The following is a 20,996-nucleotide window of genomic DNA, read 5'->3' on the forward strand; positions in this document are numbered from 1 at the left end:
TACACTGGTTGAATAAACTACTACTACAACTATATATATTCACCATTACAGGCTAATTGGGGAGTGTGACCCACAGGATTGGACTGACTGCATCCATAATAGATGCTAGCCAGAAGAAGTACTGGACAGATAGCAGGAACAGTGGAGGACCAGAAAAAGAAACAGGAGATAACGAGATTAAAGTTGTAGCATGGCTGGGTGCAAACTATGATCAGCTGCAAAGAAGTCTCAGCAAGTGCACAGTTGTCAAGCAAGTCAGCATATGTTGAGCAGCCGTTAATGCTAGCACTGTCATTATTGATATTTATTTATTTATTTATTTATTTAATTTATATGGCGCGTTATAACCACAGGGGTCTCTAAGCGCTGTCTGTCCAGATTTACGTGATAAGATGTTACATTCACTTGAAACCAGCTGCGCACCTAAGATCTGCTCCATGCTTGTGTAAACAATACAGTTTTTAGTTTTTTCCTGAAGGAAAGTAGGTTACTTTCCTTCCTGAGCTCTGGGTCCAGTTTGTTCCAAAAAGCTGGGAGCGTGTTGGAAAACGCACGGCCCCCCATCGTGGTCAATTTGAAGCGGGATTGGGACAGGAGAGTGGCGTCCGACGAACGCAAAGTCCTACCCGGTGTGTAGGGGGATAATCGGGATTTCAGGTACTTTGGTGCTTTGCCATACCGAGCCTTGTGAGCGATACACAGTCCTTTGAAGACAATTCTCTGACGAATTGGGAGCCAGTGCAGCTCCTGCATCAGGGGAGAGGCATGGGCAGTCCTGGGTTTTTTGAATATCAGCCTAGCAGCATCATTCATCCCTCCCTGTAGTTTGTCCAGCAGCCGCTGTGGCAAACCTAAATATAGGGAGTTCCCGTAGTCCAGCCTTGCCAAAATTGTGGCTGAAACCACGTGTCTCAAAGTAGGGAATGAGAGAAGGGCAGAGATCTTCCTTAGTTGTCTTAGGAGGCCTATGCAGGTGCCTACTACGGTGGTAACTTGTTTTACCATGGACAATTTATTATCCACGTATAGGCCTAAGCTTTTAACCGCAACTGCCGGTTTTGGTGGTGCGCCCAGCTCTTTAGGCCAAAATTTCTCACTCCAAGGGTTACCCGAGGTGGAGATGGGCAACACTTCCGTCTTATCCGGATTGACTTTCAGAGAGTTCTCGGACATCCAATTGACTGTGGTTTTCAGTATATCCTGTAGCCTAGTGGATGCTCCCGGACCATCATCCAACCGGATGATTATCTGGGTGTCATCGGCATAGTTATACACTAGGCAGTCCATCCTATTCAGGAGGGCAATCAGTGGCTGCAGGTAGATGTTGAAGAGTAGGGGTGACAAGGCAGAGCCCTGTGGGACCCCACAGGTGATCGGGGCCGGGGTGGAAAGTAGGTCACCCAACTGCACTCGTTGTGTCCTACCCTGCAAGAATGATGTAAGCCATGCATGTGCTGTACCCATGACGCCAAAGGATCTCAACCGCGACAGAAGCTGTTTGTGACACACAGTATCAAACGCCGCGGAGAGATCCAATAGTATCAGGGCGCTCGGTGTTTTTACATCAGCCCGCGTTCTTAACTCATCTAGAATGGATAACATAACTAGTTCCGTGCTATGATTAGCACGGAACCCTGCCTGATTGGTCTCCAGCAGGTTGTTGTTCTCTAGATGGTCCGATAGTAGAGCTAACACATGCTGCTCAACCACTTTAGCCAAAAAAGGCAACTGAGAGATGGGCCGGAAATTTTTCAGACATTTTGTGTCTGCACCCGGTTTCTTCAGTAAGGGGATCAGGCGAGCCTCCTTAAGAGCTAGAGGGATCTGTCCTGTGCGAAGAGAGGTGTTCAATAAATGCAGGACCTCTTCCTCTATTCCTGGCATTGCCACCTTGAAAATGTCTGGAGGGCAAGGGTCCACCAAAGAACCCGATTTAACTCGGCCTATGATTTTAAATAATTCCTGTTTGGAAATAGGGAAGAACTCAGCTAATGGTGGGATGTTTAACGGGGCAGTAAGGTCCGGTAGGCGAGGACATTCGAGGGGTGCAGTTTCCGCAATTTCGTCCAAGATGTCGGATATCTTTTTTACGAAGAAGTCTTGAAACCTCTGACAGTCCTCTTGAGTGAACTCGGGCCTTTGCTCTTTGTTCACCCTGAGCTCCGCCAGGACCCGGAAGATTTCTTTTTGCGGATTTCTTGCAGCAGCTATTCTTTCCTCGAAGAAGACAGCCTTTCTAGATTGTATGGCTAGTTTATACTGGGCTAAGGATGAGACATATTCTTGTTTGGAGATGGCGTCATATTTTTTACGCCAAGCCCGTTCTTTCTTCCTCACCCCACGTTTCATCTCCCTTAGGGAGTCATTATACCAAGGCGCCCCAGCTCCTCTCGCCACCTTCTTCATCCTGCGAAGAGGTGCCACCACATCAATGGCACTCCCCAGTTTATGCTGGAGGTGTCCACATAGAGCATCAACGTTGATATCCTGCTCTTTTGCTGAAGGGTGGTGTTCTAAGAGGTGAACCAATTTTTCCCCATCAAGATTTCTCCATTTGCGGGCCGTTATCCAGCCCTCCCCAGGTTTAGACAGGGGGCCCCTCAGTATGAGTCTACCCTTTATTAGAGAGTGGTCAGACCAGGCACAGGGGAGAATTTCCGTAGTGCCCTGGACTGGCATGGTGGTCCAGACTAGGTCGAGCACATGACCTTTCTCGTGTGTCGGTCCCTTGACCTGTTGAGTGAGACCCAAGGAGGAAACCGCCTCCTCGATCTGTAATGCTTGTCCTTCTTTGGGGGATTTTTCCCAATGATAGTTAAAGTCCCCTAAGATCACCATTTTATCATATCTAGTGCACAGGTCCTGGACCAATCTCGAGAAGAGAGTGGGAAAATCCGGCGACGCCCAGGGTGGCCGATATACCACCAAGAACACCACACAGACCGCTCCCCTCCTGAGCTTGACCCCCATAACCTCTGCTCCTCCAAGGGTTTCAGCGAGGAACCTATCGGCACGGAGGCATGACTGATATAGAAGGGCTACTCCTCCTCCTCTCTTGGCTCCCTCCCTATTAAAATGAATAGCCAAATAGTTATCTGGGAGAGCCGCCACCAAATCCGGCGCTGAGCAATCCTCCAACCATGTTTCAGTGAGTGCGAGGACGTCTAACTCCCCGCCTTCCAGAAGTGTGAAAACCTCCAACCTATGGCTCTGCAAAGAGCGGGTGTTCAATAGACCGTAGCTCAGGGTATGTATATTGGAAGAGCGCTGTCGCCCACTAATACTCCTAGGTGAGATTAGCAGGCCCTCGCAACCCAGCCGATGTATCGTATCCGACTCCAGATGGGATTTACCTAGGTTAAGCTGCAGTAAGTCGCCCCTTGAGTAAACCACATTCTGGCCAGGGGTTCTGGCCCCGGGCCCCGGATGGTCACGGATGGGCAAAGATGGGCTCACCTCTGGCTCACCTCCGGCGCCCCTACGGCGCGCCCGCTGCGCGTTACCGCTGCGCGTCTGCTCCATGTGAGCTTTAAATAGGAGGCTGCTGATGGTCCTAGTACAACCACTAGACCGTCAGCACTCCAAGATGGCCCCCGGAAGTGAGGGTGAAAGGGCTCCCTCTGTACCGCGTTAGACACTCCCTCCACAACAAACAGCACAAGCTGCGGTGGACCGGGGAGGTAAGCGGTGGTATCTAGACAGGAAGGCTGACTTTACTAATGTGCCCACAAAGTTAAAAATTATACCGTGCAAATAGTGATCATTTACAACAGTAAAGCGGCGATTTTAAAAATTTATATTTGCAAGTGAAAATCAATAGCATGCAAGCATGACCCAGCAGCGCGTCTGCAAGCAGCGTTTCAGCGTCAGTAAATGCTAGATTCAAGCGCGGCAGGAAATGCTCGCCCTAAATAGGAGGCTGCTGATGGTCCTAGTACAACCACTAGACCGTCAGCACTCCAAGATGGCCCCCGGAAGTGAGGGTGAAAGGGCTCCCTCTGTACCGCGTTAGACACTCCCTCCACAACAAACAGCACAAGCTGCGGTGGACCGGGGAGGTAAGCGGTGGTATCTAGACAGGAAGGCTGACTTTACTAATGTGCCCACAAAGTTAAAAATTATACCGTGCAAATAGTGATCATTTACAACAGTAAAGCGGCGATTTTAAAAATTTATATTTGCAAGTGAAAATCAATAGCATGCAAGCATGACCCAGCAGTGCGTCTGCAAGCAGCGTTTCAGCGTCAGTAAATACTAGATTCAAGCGCGGCAGGAAATGCTCGCCCTAAATAGGAGGCTGCTGATGGTCCTAGTACAACCACTAGACCGTCAGCACTCCAAGATGGCCCCCGGAAGTGAGGGTGAAAGGGCTCCCTCTGTACCGCGTTAGACACTCCCTCCACAACAAACAGCACAAGCTGCGGTGGACCGGGGAGGTAAGCGGTGGTATCTAGACAGGAAGGCTGACTTTACTAATGTGCCCACAAAGTTAAAAATCATACCGTGCAAATAGTGATCATTTACAACAGTAAAGCGGCGATTTTAAAAATGTATATTTGCAAGTGAAAATCAATAGCATGCAAGCATGACCCAGCAGCGCGTCTGCAAGCAGCGTTTCAGCGTCAGTAAATACTAGATATTGGATGTTCCTGTCTGAATGGTCTGTGCCATTTTGGAAAGGGAACATGATTTTCATACCCAATGACAACCCCACCATCTTGAATTGGGAAAATTGGTGAGGTGACTTGCCAGTGACAGCAAACTTTAAATGGCGTATGGGACCTTCTGCATCTCCATTGACTTGATGACCCTGGCCATTATCCTCTGTGACCATGCTAGGAAGTGCCAACTCTCTAATTAGGTTTAATAATTTGACTTTCTCATACACAATGAAAATGTGGCAATCTAGTTGATTGGTGAATTTTCACAGTGTTCCAATGAGAATAGGGAGGACAAAAATCGTAGTACATCTATTGAGCATTAGTAAGATATGCATGAGGCACTTGGAAATCATCCTAGGAAGAATCCAAACCTATTTATGGTAGGTTCTTCATTGAGCCTTTGTACTCAATTTAAGGAACTTTAGAATTTTGGTAGACCTGTCAGCCTTGGGGTGGTATTCCCCCAAATATGTTTCCTTCTCCCCTCCTGTTTTGCTAAATTAATTTGTAATGCCCTTAGGATTATGTGCACTCTACCACTGCGAACCAGAACTGAAGTGCTTGTGCTAACTCGCTAAAACATTGTAAAATTGGCTTAGATAGTTATACCATATACCCAGGGCTGGTAATTTAAATGCTGGAAACCAATGTGGGATCACACTGCTTCACTTCCCAGCGGGTTCGCCCCTGAGCATTCTGGTCAATGCGGTTCACCAAGCGTGTGTGCTTGCAGGCTTGTCTTGAGTAATTACAAAGTTGTACTGGCCATCTCTATACACGTGTTTCTGGATCATTATCTGTCGTCAGTAGAGATTAGGCATCAAATATTTGGGTTGCTGAGCAGGCTGTCAAAGTATTCTCAGGTCACAGTATAACTCTCAAGGCGCACAGGTGCCTCTCCACGAGCTCGTCAGCTCAACCTGATCGAGTGAGCCTTTTAAACAGGAAACCAATGAGGGATCACACTGCTTCACCTCCCAGCGGGTTCGCCCCTGAGCATTGTGGTCAATGCAGTTCACCAAGCATGTGTGCTTGCAGGATTGTCTCGAGTAATTACAAAGTTGTACTGGCCATTTCTATCCACTTGTTCCTAGATCATTATCCGTCGTCAGTAGAGATTAGGCATCAAATATTCGGGGTTGGTGTCTAAGCAGGCTGCCAAAGTATTCTCAGGTCACAGTACCTCTCAAGGCGCGCAGGTGCCTCCCCACGAGCTCAACCGGGATCACACTGCTTCACCTCGGGGGCGAACCTGCTTGGAGGTGAAGCAGTGTGATCCCACATTGGTTCCCTGTTTAAAAGGCTCCCTCAAGCTGGTTGAGATGACGAGCTCGTGGAGAGGCACCTGCGCCCCTTGAGAGGTACTTTGACCTGAGAATACTCTGGCAGCCTGCTCAGCAACCCCAAATATTTGATGCCTAATCTCTACTGAAGACAGATAATGATCCAGAAACACGTATATAAAGGTGGCCAGTACAACTTTGTAATTACTCGAGACAATCCTGCAAACACACGCTTAGTGAACTGCATTGACCACAATGCTCAGGGGCGGACCCACTGGGAAGTGAAGCAGTGTGATCCCACATTGGTTTCCTATTTAAAAGTCTCCCTTGAACCGGATGAGCTGACAAGCTTGTGGAGAGGCACCTGCGTGCCTTGAGAGGGACTATGACCTGAGAATACTTTGGCAGCCTGCTCAGCAACCCCAAATATTTGATGCCTACTCTCTACTGACGATGGCTAATGATCCAGAAACACGTGTATAGAGATGGCCAGTACAACTTTGTAATTACTCAAGACAATCCTGCAAGCACACACGCTTGGTGAACTGCATTGACCACAATGCTCAGGGGCGAACCCGCTGGGAGGTGAAGCAGCGTGTTCCCACATTGGTTTCCTGTTTAAAAGGCTCCTTCGAGCCGGTTGAGCTGACGAGCTCATGGAGAGGCAACTGCGCGCCTTGAGAGGTACTGTGACCTGAGAATACTTTGCAGCCTGCTCAGCAACCCCAAATATTTGATGCCTAATCACTACTGACGAATGATAATGATGCAGAAACACGTGTATAGAGATGGCCAGTACAACTTTGTAATTACTCAAGACAATCCTGCATGCACACAGGGTTGGTGAACTGCATTGACCACAATGCTCAGGGGCAAACCCGCTGGGAAGTGAAATGCTACTAGTGGGCCTGCACCACTCATTGCCCCACCGACATAATTACCCCTGGAACACATGTTTCAGACCTGCCACTGGAGCCTGTATGCAGCTGAAATTCCTTTTTTTAATATGCCATCTATTGGATAGGTCCTAAACATCTGATAGGTCAGGGTGCATTGTATTTTAAAAGGTTGGACGTGTACTTTTAAGTTTTACATGTCCTCAGAATGAAAAACTTAAATATTCATTTTCACTGCAATGAGGCCTACCTCTCCTATAGGAAAACATTGGATTACCTTTTTACATTTAATAACATATAACTTTTGTTTGGGAGAAGGTAGAAATTTCATGGTTGCCTGTCTAGAGAATTGTAATTTAAAATCCTCTTTAACTGTAAAGTTATATTGTAAGTAAAAATTTAGGAAATGCTACTTTTAGAAAGTTGGTCCTTTATTGTCCTAACCATTTGGTGCCTGTAACCCGTTTCCCAGGTCACATGTCTAGGTGTTTGGCATTGGACATTGTGTATTCCTCCCAGACAGCCATAAAATAGAGAGGCCATCCATTGGAAAGTTAAGTTGTACACACCCCTACTTGCTCTTCAAAGACACTGCCTCAGCTCACACAGTAAGAACTTCACACTAGTCTATTGTGCCTACAAACAGTCTGGGAAAAGAGCAGGGAGTCAGGAAATTTCAGACACTTCTGTGGGGGAAAACCCCCAGAAGTTTTTTCCATATCAAAGGAGGAACCAGTCATAAAAATAGGGAAATAGGGCTCTCAGACCCACTCTTCATTTCACTTCAGGACCTGCAGAAGGACTCTCAGAGGACTGTGACCGGCTTGTGACCGGCTGTGTACGTCGGTGGACTGCCCTGCTGTACCAAGGGGTCTGCCCTGCTGTTTGAGACCTGCTTTCCTGCTTAAACCCAAAAGTTCCAGAGTGATTTCAAGAGATAGTTAGCTGGCCTGCTGATCAGAGCCTCAGGCACAGAAAAGGCTCCAACCATTTTGAACACACACCTGGATCCTGCCTGACTGAGCCCTGACCTTTCAAGTGGTGCCTCCCCAGTCCTGGGCACTTGGAAGTGGTGCTAAAGGTGCCCAGCTTACCCAAATCCAAACCTTTGGAAGTTTTTTTGTGAAGAGCTGCTCTTAGAACCAAGAGTAGACGGGGGCCCACTTACTTGACTATCCGCCCAAGGAGCATCACCGTTTGGCCTGATTTTGCAGCAACTCCAGCTACTTTCTTCTCCACAGCTGCAAATCCTGTTCAGTAGCTCTTCGCAGAAGGGGTATCCATCCTTGTGAAGCCCTCATCGGTTACATCCTGCAACTTCATCCTGCTAGAGATTTTTGTCTTCCATAAAAAAGGCAAAGTCCAAACATAGAAAACTTCACTGCAACTTCGCCCAGTGGTTCCCCAACAACAAAGCCTCTCCCTCAGTCATCGCCAGCTACCTTGTCCCACTGAACTTTACCTTCTCAGGCTTTTTTTTGTAAATGTTTTTCAAAGTCAGAAGGTAAGCAAAAACAGGGACTAATCCATTATGTATCTGATGCATTCTCCATCGCAGTCAGCCATAACTTTGGACTTTCCCTGTATTGCATGACTAGATGCCTGTGGCTGGTGCTTTCCTCTTTTAGGCTCTATTTTACAGTTTAAACATTGTTAACTCCAGTGCTACTGTTTGCATTTTTGGTCATGTAATTTATTTGAACGTATTTCATTTTTCTAATGTGTTGTGGGATTTTTCTTGTGCTGTGTTTTCTCTTTATTACTGCTGAAGTACTTCATAAATACTTTACACACTGTCTCTATTTTAATCCTGACTTATTTTGTGCCAAGGTACCAGAGGGTTAAGCAAAGGTCAATTTATTGACTTTTTATGGTTCAGCCTGATAAGGATTGTGGCTGTTGCTTGAGCAGGGTTTCACCCCTTCAACTAACAACACAATTTCTTACATTGGTGCTCAGTGGCGGGATACAGTACTTGTGTTTGTGCAGTACCATACAGTGATCAGTGTAACACTTAAATCCCATATGAATAATTTGATACCAAGTCCATTTTTTTAATTCTTCTTAATTGGCCATGTTAGTTTTTTTTTTTTAATCACTCCCAATATACCTGACTGCTTGTGCCTGTCAGTCTGCCTGCAAACATGTAGTTTGAGCTCAGCACCCTGGAGGGATACACTGCAGTTGAGCTCAGAAAATTCTGCAAGGAGAGAGAGCTGCCAGTTAAAAAGGAGTTGCAGGAAGGAGGAGCTTACAGAAGGCCCCCCGAGACTGCTGGAGGAGGACCACCAGTTGGAAGTCATAACAGATGAACATGGAAAAGAGGAGACTATGGAGGAGCAGGAAGAGGACCTGTGCACTGCTCCTGAGCTGCAACTCCACAGAGAGGAGTCCACTTCCAGGGCAAGGAGGATTGGACCTTCCAACAGTTAGAGGAACTGGAGGACAGGAAAGCTGAAAGGAAGGCCATGCTGAAGCTGGGCAAATTGAGACTGGAAGCAACCAAGGCGAAGGCTGCTGCAAATAAGGACGGCGGAGGAGGCCACCTGACCCCTTGAGAAAAAGAAGTTTGCCCTGGAGGAAAGAAGATGGGCATGGAAGAGAGGATAATGGCTAATGAATTAAGTCTCTGAGAGCTGGATATTAAAGCCAAGCAAGTAGACTTTTGCAGCAATGGTGGCTGTGTACCCTCATCATTCACTGGATTGCTATATGGTGGGACATTATATAGAGTCATGTTTTAAGCATATGAGGTATCTCTCAGGATGTTCAGGTTCTGAGAGGGAGGTGGGGAGAAAGTTTGTGGAAGCACATGGCCACAGTGGGGAGCGACACCCTTCTAACACTAAAGGTGGGAGAACAGATGCAATATGCTCCCATGAAGGCCATTCAACTTGTTAAACTTGGGTTGACTCCTTAAAGGTACGGCCTTAGGTACATGGACAGACACAAACTCACAAAACAGTTTAGTACGGAGGTCTTAGATTATTCCATTAAGGTTGTGGCTGTGTGAGGCGTAGCAAAGTTATGACTTTATTGGGCTGTACACGCTGATTCTGAAAGAACACATGCTAAATACCTATTTTACAGTACTGCACTAACACCTAGTTGGTTGTAAGCGCACTGACCCCAGGGAGCTTGCTAAGGAGTCGGACCTCTGGGTCAGAACCAGAGTGTCCAAGAAGGCTTCTGGGGGAAATCCCAAAAGGGCGGTTAGGGTTTCCACCAGAAGAAAGAGGAAAGAGAGAAACAAAATCAAAGAGTTGTCCTAAGGCCCCCATACCAGTTCTCAAGGGAATGGAACCCAAACCTATTCTGACCGGAAGAGCAATGGCTTCTGGGATAGGAAGACAGGTAAGTATGTCCCTAAGAGTCAGGAGTGTTACACGTTTGGGCATGTGAATGGAGATGCCTATTGTCCCAAGTGGTCAGACTCCCAAGCTGGTTAATTTAGTGCTTGGGGAGGAGATTTTCCCAGTTAGTGTGGAGAAGAAAGCAGTGGTTACCCTAGTGTATCTTGGCGATAACAAGATGGTGACTAAAGCTCACATGCCTTCCAATACTTCCAAGTATAGGCAGTGGGACGGTGAACAGTCAAAATATCGACTAAAAAATATTGACTGGACATAATATCGAGTTTTAAATATCGAATGGACAAAATATCGACTGGACAGAATATAGACATCAAAAATATCATTTTTAAGGTAAGTAATGTAATATCGAATGTTAAATATATAGACAGTTAAAATATCGAAGTATATAATATAGGTTATTAAAATTATCGAATTTTTAATAATATTGCATTTTTTATAGTGTTTTTTATGTTATTATATGTGTGAAAAGTGTGTATTTATGTTATAAATAATTTTAATTAATGAAATATTTATTGTTTAATTTTTGCGTAATTTAATTCTGTAGCGGGTTGTGGGTTTATAGGGGAATAGGGTGGGAAGTAATTTAATTATAATTAATTAAATATGTAAATGTAGTTATTGTTATTCATGTTTAATTATTTGTTAATTAATTTATATTTGGTAATTAATTAACTTTTAATTGGCAATTAATTAAAATTAATTGATTAATTGCTAATGATGTTAATTTTACTAATTTATTTTCTGTAGCGGGTTGTGGGTTAATAGGGGAATTGGGTGGGAAGTAATTTATTTATAATAATTAAATATGCTAACATATTTATTGGTATTGGTATTGTTTTAGAATTAATTGTTAATTAATGTTTTATGGGTAATTAATTAAATTAGAATTGCTAATTAATTTTATTTAATTGATTAATTGCTAATTATGTTAATTTAATAATTTATTTTCTGTAGTGGGTTGTGGGTTTAGAGGGGAATAGGATGGGAAGTTATTTATTTATAATTAATTAAATACATCAATGTATTTAATTGTATTTAATTTGAATTTATTGTAAATTAATTTTCAAATGTTACATTATTAATTGTTAATTTGTAATTAATTTGTATTAATAGTTAAATAATTGTAATAATTAAATTTAATTTGTAAATTAAATTCGTAATTACTTTTAATTATTTTTTGATAGATATTCATTTATATTTATTGAAATAATATATGAAGTATTTAATTTCCCTACTGTTGCACTCTCTAGAGTGGGAATAGTAATTTTTACCTCTACGCTATCCAACGTTTTCCCTACTGTTGCACTCACTGGAGTTGGAATAGTAATTTTTACCCCTACGCTATCCAACGCTTTCCCTACTGTTGCACTCACTGGAGTGGGAATAGTAATTTTCACCTCTACGCTATCCAACGCTTTCCCTACTGTTGCACTCACTGGAGTGGGAATAGTAATTTTTACCCCTACGCTATCCAGCGCTTTCCTCACTGTTGCATCCACTGGAGTGGGAATAGTAATTTTTACTGCTACGCTATCCAACGCTTTCCCTACTGTTGCACTCTTTGGAGTTTGAATAGTAATTTTTACCCCTACGCTATCCAACACTTTCCCTACTGTTGCACCCACTGGAGTGGGAATAGTAATTTTTACCCCTACGCTATCCAACACTTTCCCTACTGTTGCACTCACTGGAGTGGGAATAGTAATTTTTACCCCTACGCTATCCAACACTTTCCCTACTGTTGCACTCTTTGGAGTGGGAATAGTAATTTTAACCCCTACGCTATCCAACGCTTTCCCTACTGTTGCACCCACTGGAGTGGGAATAGTAATTTTTACCTCTACGCTATCCAACGCTTTCCCTACTGTTGCACTCTTTGGAGTGGGAATAGTAATTTAAACCCCTACGCTATTCAACGCTTTTCCTACTGTTGCACTCTTTGGAGTGGGAAAAGTAATTTTTACCCCTACGCTATCCAACGATTTCCCTATTGTTGCACTCTTTGGGGTGGGAATAGTAATTTTAACCCCTACGCTATCCAACGCTTTCCCTACTGTTGCACTATTTGGAGTGGGAATAGTAATTTTTACCCCTACGCTATCCAACGCTTTCCCTACTGTTGCACCCACTGGAGTGGGAATAGTAATTTTTGCCTCAACGCTATCCAACGCTTTCCCTACTGTTGCACTCTTTGGAGTGGGAATAGTAATTTAAACCCCTATGCTATCCAACGCTTTCCCTACTGTTGCACTCTTTGGAGTGGGAATAGTAATTTAAACCCCTACGCTATCCAACGCTTTCCCTACTGTTGCACTATTTGGAGTGGGAATAGTAATTTTTACCCCTACGCTATCCAACGCTTTTCCTACTGTTGCACCCACTGGAGTGGGAATAGTAATTTTTACCCCCACGCTATCCCACACTTTCCCTACTGTTGCACCCACTGGAGTGGGAATAGTAATTTTTACCCCTACGCTATTTAACACTTTCCCTACTGTTGCACTCACTGGAGTGGGTATAGTAATTTTAACCCCTACGCTATCCAACGCTTTCCCTACTGTTGCACCCTCTGGAGTGGGAATAGTAATTTTGACCCCTACGCTATCCAACGCTTTCCTCACTGTTGCACCCACTGGAGTGGGAATAGTAATTTTTACCCCTACGCTATCCAACGCTTTCCCTACAGTTGCACTCTGTGGAGTGGGAATAGTATTTTTTACACTTCTGCTATCGTACGGTAATAATATTGGATATTATTTAATTATATTATGTTTATATATATATATATGTTTTAACAAATATGAATGTAAATTTTTTTTTATAACTTTCATCAATTATTTAATTATTATAAGTTAATTCAAGTATTTTTAAGTATATTTTAGTCATTAATTTTGAATTTTAATTTAATTTAACACTGTTTTTAATAAAGTCGATATTTTTTAAAACTATATTTTTGTAAACGATATTTTGTACTCGATATTTTTGTACTTACCTGTTTGCAGATACAAACTCGATATTTTGTCTGTAGATATTTTTTCCCCGATATTTTTGCTAGTCGATATTCTGTCACTCGATATTATGTCAGTAATCCCAGTGGGACACCAGTACATGGCTGCCCATGAGGGGAGTCAAGGAAGCCTAGAGCCTGGAAAAATGGCCTAGAAAGCTGCTAAGAAAGGGAAAGTCATTGAGCATGTGAAGCCAACCCCCAAAACTCCCATGCCAAGGTTCGAGGGCACCTGAGGAACCTACCAGGAATGACAATCCTGCCTTGAAACCCTTCCTGAACTTGTTGGATGGCAACTAGAAGTGAGCACACCAGGGAAGAATTATCTAAGGCACAGAAAGAGTGACCAACCCTAAAGGGCTTGAGGCAGCAAGCTGAGGCCCAGTCAGCTGGTGACACCTCTAGATATCACCTCATATATTGGAAGAATGACCTCCTGTATAGTGAGCTTAAGGCAACCAGAGTGTTGGTGGCACCCTAGTGCCACCGAGCCTTCCCACAGAGACTGGCTAATGACCAACCCATGGCGGGATAAAACCTTTGACAGGCTTGTCACCCACTTCTTTCTGCCCTGGATGGAAAGAGTCTACGATTAATTGTGTAGGTCGTGTCCCAGCTGCCAGGCCAGTACGAAAACAGGAAAGCTGAATGCTACCCTGGTTCCCTAACCTGTCATTGTCACCCCTTTTGAAAGGGATGGAATTGACGTTATTGGACCTTTGTACTCAAAACTGCTTGAGGCAACATGTTTATCCTGGTTTGGATGGACCATGCCAGCAGATACCCAGCGGACATACCTGTGAGTCATGTGACAGTTCCTGCAGTTGTTAAGACCCTAATGGTGATTTTTACTTGGGTGGGGTCCTCTAGGAAGTAGTTTCTGATGTGGGGGCCAACTTCATGGCTGTCTACATGAAGTCCATGTGGGATGAGTGTGGGGTAACTCTAGAACTGTTTAAGTGCTGCATGAATAGTTCACACATTGCCTCTAAGCTGACTGCTTTGGTGCCAAGCTACTAGAGAGTTAACAATACATTCTCTCACAAATTCCTAAAAGTCTACCTTTAATGAAATTTGAGGCCCTTGATATAGCACTAGGAAGCAATCCACACTGCAGTTGTGGGCCTAATAAGCAGCACTAAGCGTCTATCCACTGGGTATTTTGAGGCAGTTTATGGAACATTTAAATAAAATCCTAGTGAATTAATAATGTTGTTTTTTGTGTTAGTCACTGTCAATGAAACTTGACCGTCATAGTCTGAAAGATCATTTGCTATACTGAAGATTTAAATAATCATGTACTCATGTACATTGCATCCACTAATTTATCATCTGTTTCTCATCAATGTATATTTTGATTATTCTAAGGCTTTCCGTGGGTTGCAAAAATGACAGTACCTACACGTTTAAAAGTCTGTTTTGATATATAAACGCATATTATTGACTTGGAAGTAGGGTCCCTTATGAATGGGAAATGAACAGTAGGCACAGTTGAAAACGCGTGTAGTACAATCCTGCCCAGACATAATAAGAATTGACTGGAGACACAGTCACAATATGCGTTGATTAATTTTTCAGGGAAAAAATTACAATGCATTAACATAATATTCAACTGCACAAGATCCTTAAATTTCTGTTCACACAGTGATGAAATGTAACTTTATTCTGACTACTCAGAGAACCAAATGAAGTACTTCCAGTCCAACATTTTTGTCGATTTTGTTATTCACAGGATTCTGCTATTGTTGCCAGCAGCCTGCGCAAAGAATATAAAGACAAGAAGGCGAGCTCTGTGTTTCGGAAGAAGAAGAAAGTGGCCACTCAAAACATTTCTTTTTGCGTAAAAAAAGGTTTGAAAATTGAAATAAATGTATTGCTGCTCAAGATGCTGCTTTTCTAAAAGTTCCAAAAAAAAACGACGCTAAAACCCTCATTATATGTGCTTTGCTAAATTCTGGTTTGTGCAATAACTGCTATTACCACACAAATGGGAATTATGAATTCTATGACATACTGCACCTCCACAATTAACTCCAGTACAGTTTCAGCAGGTCATATTTGCAAACATTTACTGGGGAAAAGTACCCAGAACATACCAAGACATGCTGATTTTCGTGAATTAAACACCAAATTCCACAAGTTGTGACCCATTTTGCATCCGAAATTGGTGCACTCATATTGAAGGCCAAATAATGTTTGTTTACACTCAGACAAAAAGGCATAGATTGCACCTTTAATTATCTATGTAACATATGTGGGTAGACTATGCTAGAATTTTATCACTTCCAACCAGTACATGTCCTGAGACATATTTTCTGTCAAATATTAAGTGTTTAAGTTGCTCCATTCAGTTAGCACGAACTACTGTAATTTACTGCAGCATTATCAATTTTTTCATCAATTTTGTCATCCTCATTGCATACCTCTGAAAATAATAATATACAGAAGTCATATTTGTGAGAAATTGGGTTTTTGATTGAGGGGGCTGAGTACCTTTGTCAAGCACCAACCGCAATCTCTGTCATGGTGAAGCACCAAACCCATTAAATTAATCTGTGTTTAATCCTCTGGTAGCTTAGCACAAAAGCAGTCAGACCTAACTTAGAGGCAACATGTAAAGTATGTATGCAGCACTCAAATAATCCCGCACCAATATAGAAGAATAGAGTACATTTTAATAAATAAAATAATACCAGAATGACAAAAATCCAATTGGTAGAAGTGAAGATAAGACATATTAAAGTTTTAGGAAAAAGTAAGGCCAAAAAGCCAGAGCATCAAATGGGGTTATCTGATCATGCCGGACCAGGACAAAGTCACAAATTAATGCAACCTAAATGGGGCCTCGGCCAGGTACAGGACCATGGTCTGCCTGCTGGACACTGTACCTGGTCGTAATTGGACTGAGATGTGAGGTCCTGTTTTATGCTGTGTCGGTTCTGATTCGGCCACCAATGAGGAGTAGTAAGGTGCTGCATAGAGATGCAAAAGTGCTGCATAGATTCTGATGAGTCCTGATGAGTCCACTTATCAGGATCTGTCAGGTGAGCAATGTGAGGTCTTGCGCTGTGCTGGGTCAGTTCCCAAGAGGTTGCTGTTCAAGAACTGCGAGCTGCTGCGATGTGATGTTCTGCTTTGCATGAATGTCGAGTTGTGTCATGCTGTGTCGGTTATGTTGGAACCAACAGTTTGGCCAGGAGGAGTGCACTCTGATGCCAGCTAAGGTGCTAGGACCTGGGGAACACCTCTTGGATATTGGGACTCACTCCAGCAGAGAGCAGTAGATGGGCCCTGGAAGGTCCAATTGAGTCTGGGCAGTTGGGCAGATGCAGGGCAGGGCTCTGGAGCTTGGTATGTTCCTTTATCCCAGAAGATGAGGGCAGTCAGCAAGCCCTTGGAGTTACCTTCATGGTTCCGGGTTCAAGGAGCAGGCCCAGACTTCCTTCTTCAGGCAGAAGGACAGTCCTTCTTGGAGGAGGGAAGCTGGACAGCCCTTCCAGCAGCAGAGCATCCGAGCAGTCTATCTTTCTGTTTATAACTAGCTCTAGCTTTGATGTGGGAGAAACTTCTAGACTTCCCCTTACATTTGGTTCTGTAATTTCCTTCTATCCCCTGCTCAAGCTCCGAAGATCAAGGGGTTACAAAAGACTAGTGTGAAGTCATTTGCGAGGGTTCTGAGGTAGCCTCTTTGAAGTACAAGTGTAGTAGGTGACAGCTCTACCCCTCCTATTCTGACAGAGATGACCCATCCTGAAAACACCTAGTCCCCCTTTGTATCACTGTCTGTAAGCAATACATAAAGGCCAACTGCCAACTACACCTAATCATGTGATCCAGGATAAAGCTGCAGGCACCAAATGGTTAGCACAAGGAAGTGGAGACTTTCTAAAAGTAGCATTTTCAGAAATATGACTTAAAATCCTACTTTACCATTAAAGAGGGTTTTAATTACAATTCATTTGAGACCAAACTTGACATTCCTACCTGCTCCCAATCAAACATTATCACTACAATGTAATCAAGTAACCCAATGTTATCATATAGGAGAAGTAGGCCTTGCAGAAATGAAAAAGAATTTAAGAGTTTTTTACTGCCAGGACAAGAAAACTTAAAAGTACACATCCAACTTTTTAAATATACTGCACTCTGCCCTGCGGGCTGGTTAGGGCTTACCTCAGGTGTGACTTATATGAATTAAAATGGAAGGATGAGGCCTGGAAAATTGATCTATTTGCCAGGTCGAAATGGCAGTTTAAAACTGCATGCAGGCTCCAATGGCAGGTCTGAGACAAGTTTAAAGAGGTTACTTAAGTGGGTGGCACATTGTGCGCTGCAGACCCTATAGTAGCATTTAATTTACAGGCCCTTTGTACATGTAGTACCACTTCACTAGAGACTTACAAGTATTTTAAATCTGATGGTTGTGTATGAACCAATTTTACCATGCTTAGAATAGTGACCACAAGTACTTTGGCAGTGGTTATCAGTGGTAAACATGCACAGTTTCCAAACGCCAACAAAAATCGAATTCAGCAAAACAGGAGGGATGAAGGCAAATAATTTGGGCTACTACCACCCACAGATGTCTGGTCTAAAGATAACACATTTCTGTTGTTTCTAAATCCTATGACGAACATGTGTTAATAGCTAATTTAATTATATTTGATGTACTAACAACAGGAAAGAAGGCCTAGTCAGATTTGCTGGAATTCATACTTTGGGGATGAATATATATTTATGATGCTTATAATTTAACTTATTGAGTAAGAGCACATGACTGGCATGTTAACGGCAATCATCCCAGGTGCATCATGGTATATGGCGTTGCACAGTTTGTACTTGCGGTCATAGTATTTGTCTTCCAAATCAGCCCAGCTAGTGAAGGACATCTCTGGCCATGCATTTCTTGCTATTCGTCATTCTTCAGCAGAGAGCATTGCTATTTCCTCCCTACTGGCTCAATCATAACTATATTGTCATTGAAGCACACACAAATACATCTACTTAACATTGCTCAGCCCTATATCATGACTTTTGCAGTGAGGATTGTGAAATATATCTTGTACTTATTCTCAATTATCCCATTGCCCTGGAGCCTGCAATATAGTTTTAAAAGGTATCAGAAGTGGAGAATGGACCAAAAAATTATTATAGCTATTGTGTTACCATGGCAGCAGTCATAGATGACCCAAAATTACTTCCTTTTGAAAAAATTGTCTTCAGGTACATTTCTCATGGCCATGATTTTATTACCATTGAGTGAGATTCATTCAAGCATTCCACCCACCATTTTCTGTAGTCTTTGTGTGATGCTCAAAGTTCAACAGGTATGTCCAGGCATGGGTATCATTGGATTCAAATTACAGCTCGCTGATGAGGCCCTAAATGCTGTAAACAGTCAGGAGCTGCTTGTGGTACCATTTAGATTGGATCTGGCCTGTCAGATCTGGATGGACTGTTCTTATTGGGGCAGGCCCAAGAATGATTGGCACTGGCTGGTTCATGTCTAAATTTCAATACTGGAAAGAAAACGTTGGACTGGAACGTGGTACTGGGTAATGAAGTGGCTGAGATTCTATATTCATTCAACTCTTTGGTTTTTTGTTTTTCTACATGGGTTACATTCCTTCAGTTTTTGAATCAACAATATCCAAAGAACTAAAACTTGACATCAGCTGTATACTCCCTGATACATAGGACTTGAGTTAAATTTATCATGCTTTACTACAGGTAGAATGGATACTAGTATCTTCATATATAATACCATCATGGTCGAATTGGGACCAAAAATAGGCTTGGCAGCAAAAAGAAAAGCATTGAGTGGGATTATTTCAGGAGAACTCTATAGTGAAGAAAGGCTTGTATTGCTTGTATGGCCAGTATCATTGGTCAGGACTGAAAGTTCCATTATTCCACTGATACTCACTCACTTTTCTCCTGACGCTCATATTGAGGTCCATGACTATCCATTATTCCATGCTCCCCTTCATATCTCTGCGTCCCCTCCTCTCTATTAGGATATCTTCAATATATATCCCGATGTATGCAACAAATGGTGATCCTAAATGTTATATGCAAAGTTGATAATTGTTGAAAATGTTTCTGTAAAGGAATAGCTGACGACTGTTTTAAATTAGTATGGATTGTATTTGTATATATAGCAATAAGGATGAAATTATATCAATGACTCTCTTCCTTTTAATAATAGAGGGGATGATAGATATTTATATAGCTGGAATTGTGGGGATGAAATCAGTGGAAAATTAATGATGAGAGCATTATCAATTTTGAAATGAGATTTGAAGAAGAGGGTCTAGATACTCTCTAGATGCAAAGACATACTTCATTTTAATTACAAAAGGCACATACTCTTACCATGGACAAAAAGATAGAAAAGGCAAAGTCTGCTAATGGCCTCTAGAATGCATTGTGAGTGCTCTGTGGAAGACACAGCATGGACAAAAAGCTGGAATTAGGCCCCATTGGCTCTATAGTGGGAAGAGACTTGGTTTGACCTTATTCTGCTTTCTTCCACCATCCTACTCTTCCTGTCTCTTTACTTCACTTTTGCAAGTTAATTTCCTCTCTCTTGTCTCCCCTTTGTCAGTGCTTTCCCATGACTCTGTCCCTCTTGTTTTCTGCCTTTCTCTCTCTTGCATACGTCACAATCTCATGATAAAAATAAGCATTGGTGTCCAAAACTCAGTGCGTGTGCCAACTACTACCACCAACAATCTGCTCAAATTAAGCACTGTGTGTTGATGTTGTGAAAAGGGGTAGTGATCTGTTCTGTGAGGACAAATGAACTGAGCTACAGACATTGGTACAACAGAGTCAAAAGGCAAAGCGTTGCTGAAAGAGGTAGAAAAAAAAGGTAAGGTGCATACAAATTGAGTTGTTACATAGTGCATTCCACTGTGTTTTCTGCCATTTTGTAGCACTGCACCTAACAGGTGTTTTTAATACCTTGATCCATTTTTCTCATAAAGAGGAATAGTTGAGTTGGTACTGTCTAGAATGAAGCTTGTAGGTTATATCTGTGGCCACTGGAATCATGTGATTGTGTGGCTGTTGCTGTTTTTGCAGATAGATTTGCTGTATTTGCCACATAATCCATCATCTGCTACAAAATCCACAGATTTTAACAAAAATAGTTTGTTTCTAGCTCAAACAGTTCAACCATTACCGAAAACTCAGCGGCACGCGTTCCTCGCAGTAGAAGGCCGTTTGCAGTGCTTGACTGCTCACCTTTCTGTTTCTTATTTCTATATTTGAGTGTTACATTGGTATTAATGAGGTGCAGCTAATGCCCAGACACTGTCAACAAGTGTAAAAGTGACAAAGTAATGAAGTAATAATATCATAAAATCGGTTGCATTACACCACATCATTTTCCTTTTCTTACTATATAATTTACTCTACCCTGCCATATATTTGGTCCCCCACTGCCACATAATTCCATCAAGACACCCGAGCAGGCAGCGCATTGATGACTGTGAGTGTGGCCATCCACTTTGGGGACAAAAGCAGCATCCTGTTTATTGCCCCATTATGTGTAACTGTTTAGGCAAATACAAAAAGCCCAGCTGTCGCCCACCCAGACACGTGATCGGAGATCGGAAGCAGGAACCAAATGGCTATAGTAAGTTGTTGACCTCCTTCCATTCTGAGACAGTCCAATCAGTTAAAGCGGGGGCCTTTGCTTCAGAACAGTGCTCGCTCCCGTGTGGGGCACCTCAGGGCTCTGCCCTCAGCCCCACATTGTTCAATCTGTA

The 20,996-nt window shown here is 43.0% G+C and overlaps 1 protein-coding gene across 1 annotated transcript in view; it reads left to right on the plus strand.

Moving 5' to 3' along the window:
* LOC144770057 (ATP-binding cassette sub-family A member 10-like) overlaps positions 1-20,996 on the plus strand; it is a 1,719,125-nt gene that overhangs the window by 1,546,887 nt on the left and 151,242 nt on the right. Inside the window, exon 30 of the mRNA XM_078654288.1 lies at positions 14,954-15,071. Within this exon, the coding sequence (XP_078510414.1) occupies positions 14,954-15,071 (118 nt within the window). The remainder of the gene's footprint in view (positions 1-14,953; positions 15,072-20,996) is intronic.

The sequence above is a fragment of the Lissotriton helveticus genome, chromosome 7 (genome assembly GCF_964261635.1).
Source record: "Lissotriton helveticus chromosome 7, aLisHel1.1, whole genome shotgun sequence".
Taxonomy (NCBI): Eukaryota; Metazoa; Chordata; class Amphibia; order Caudata; family Salamandridae; genus Lissotriton; species Lissotriton helveticus.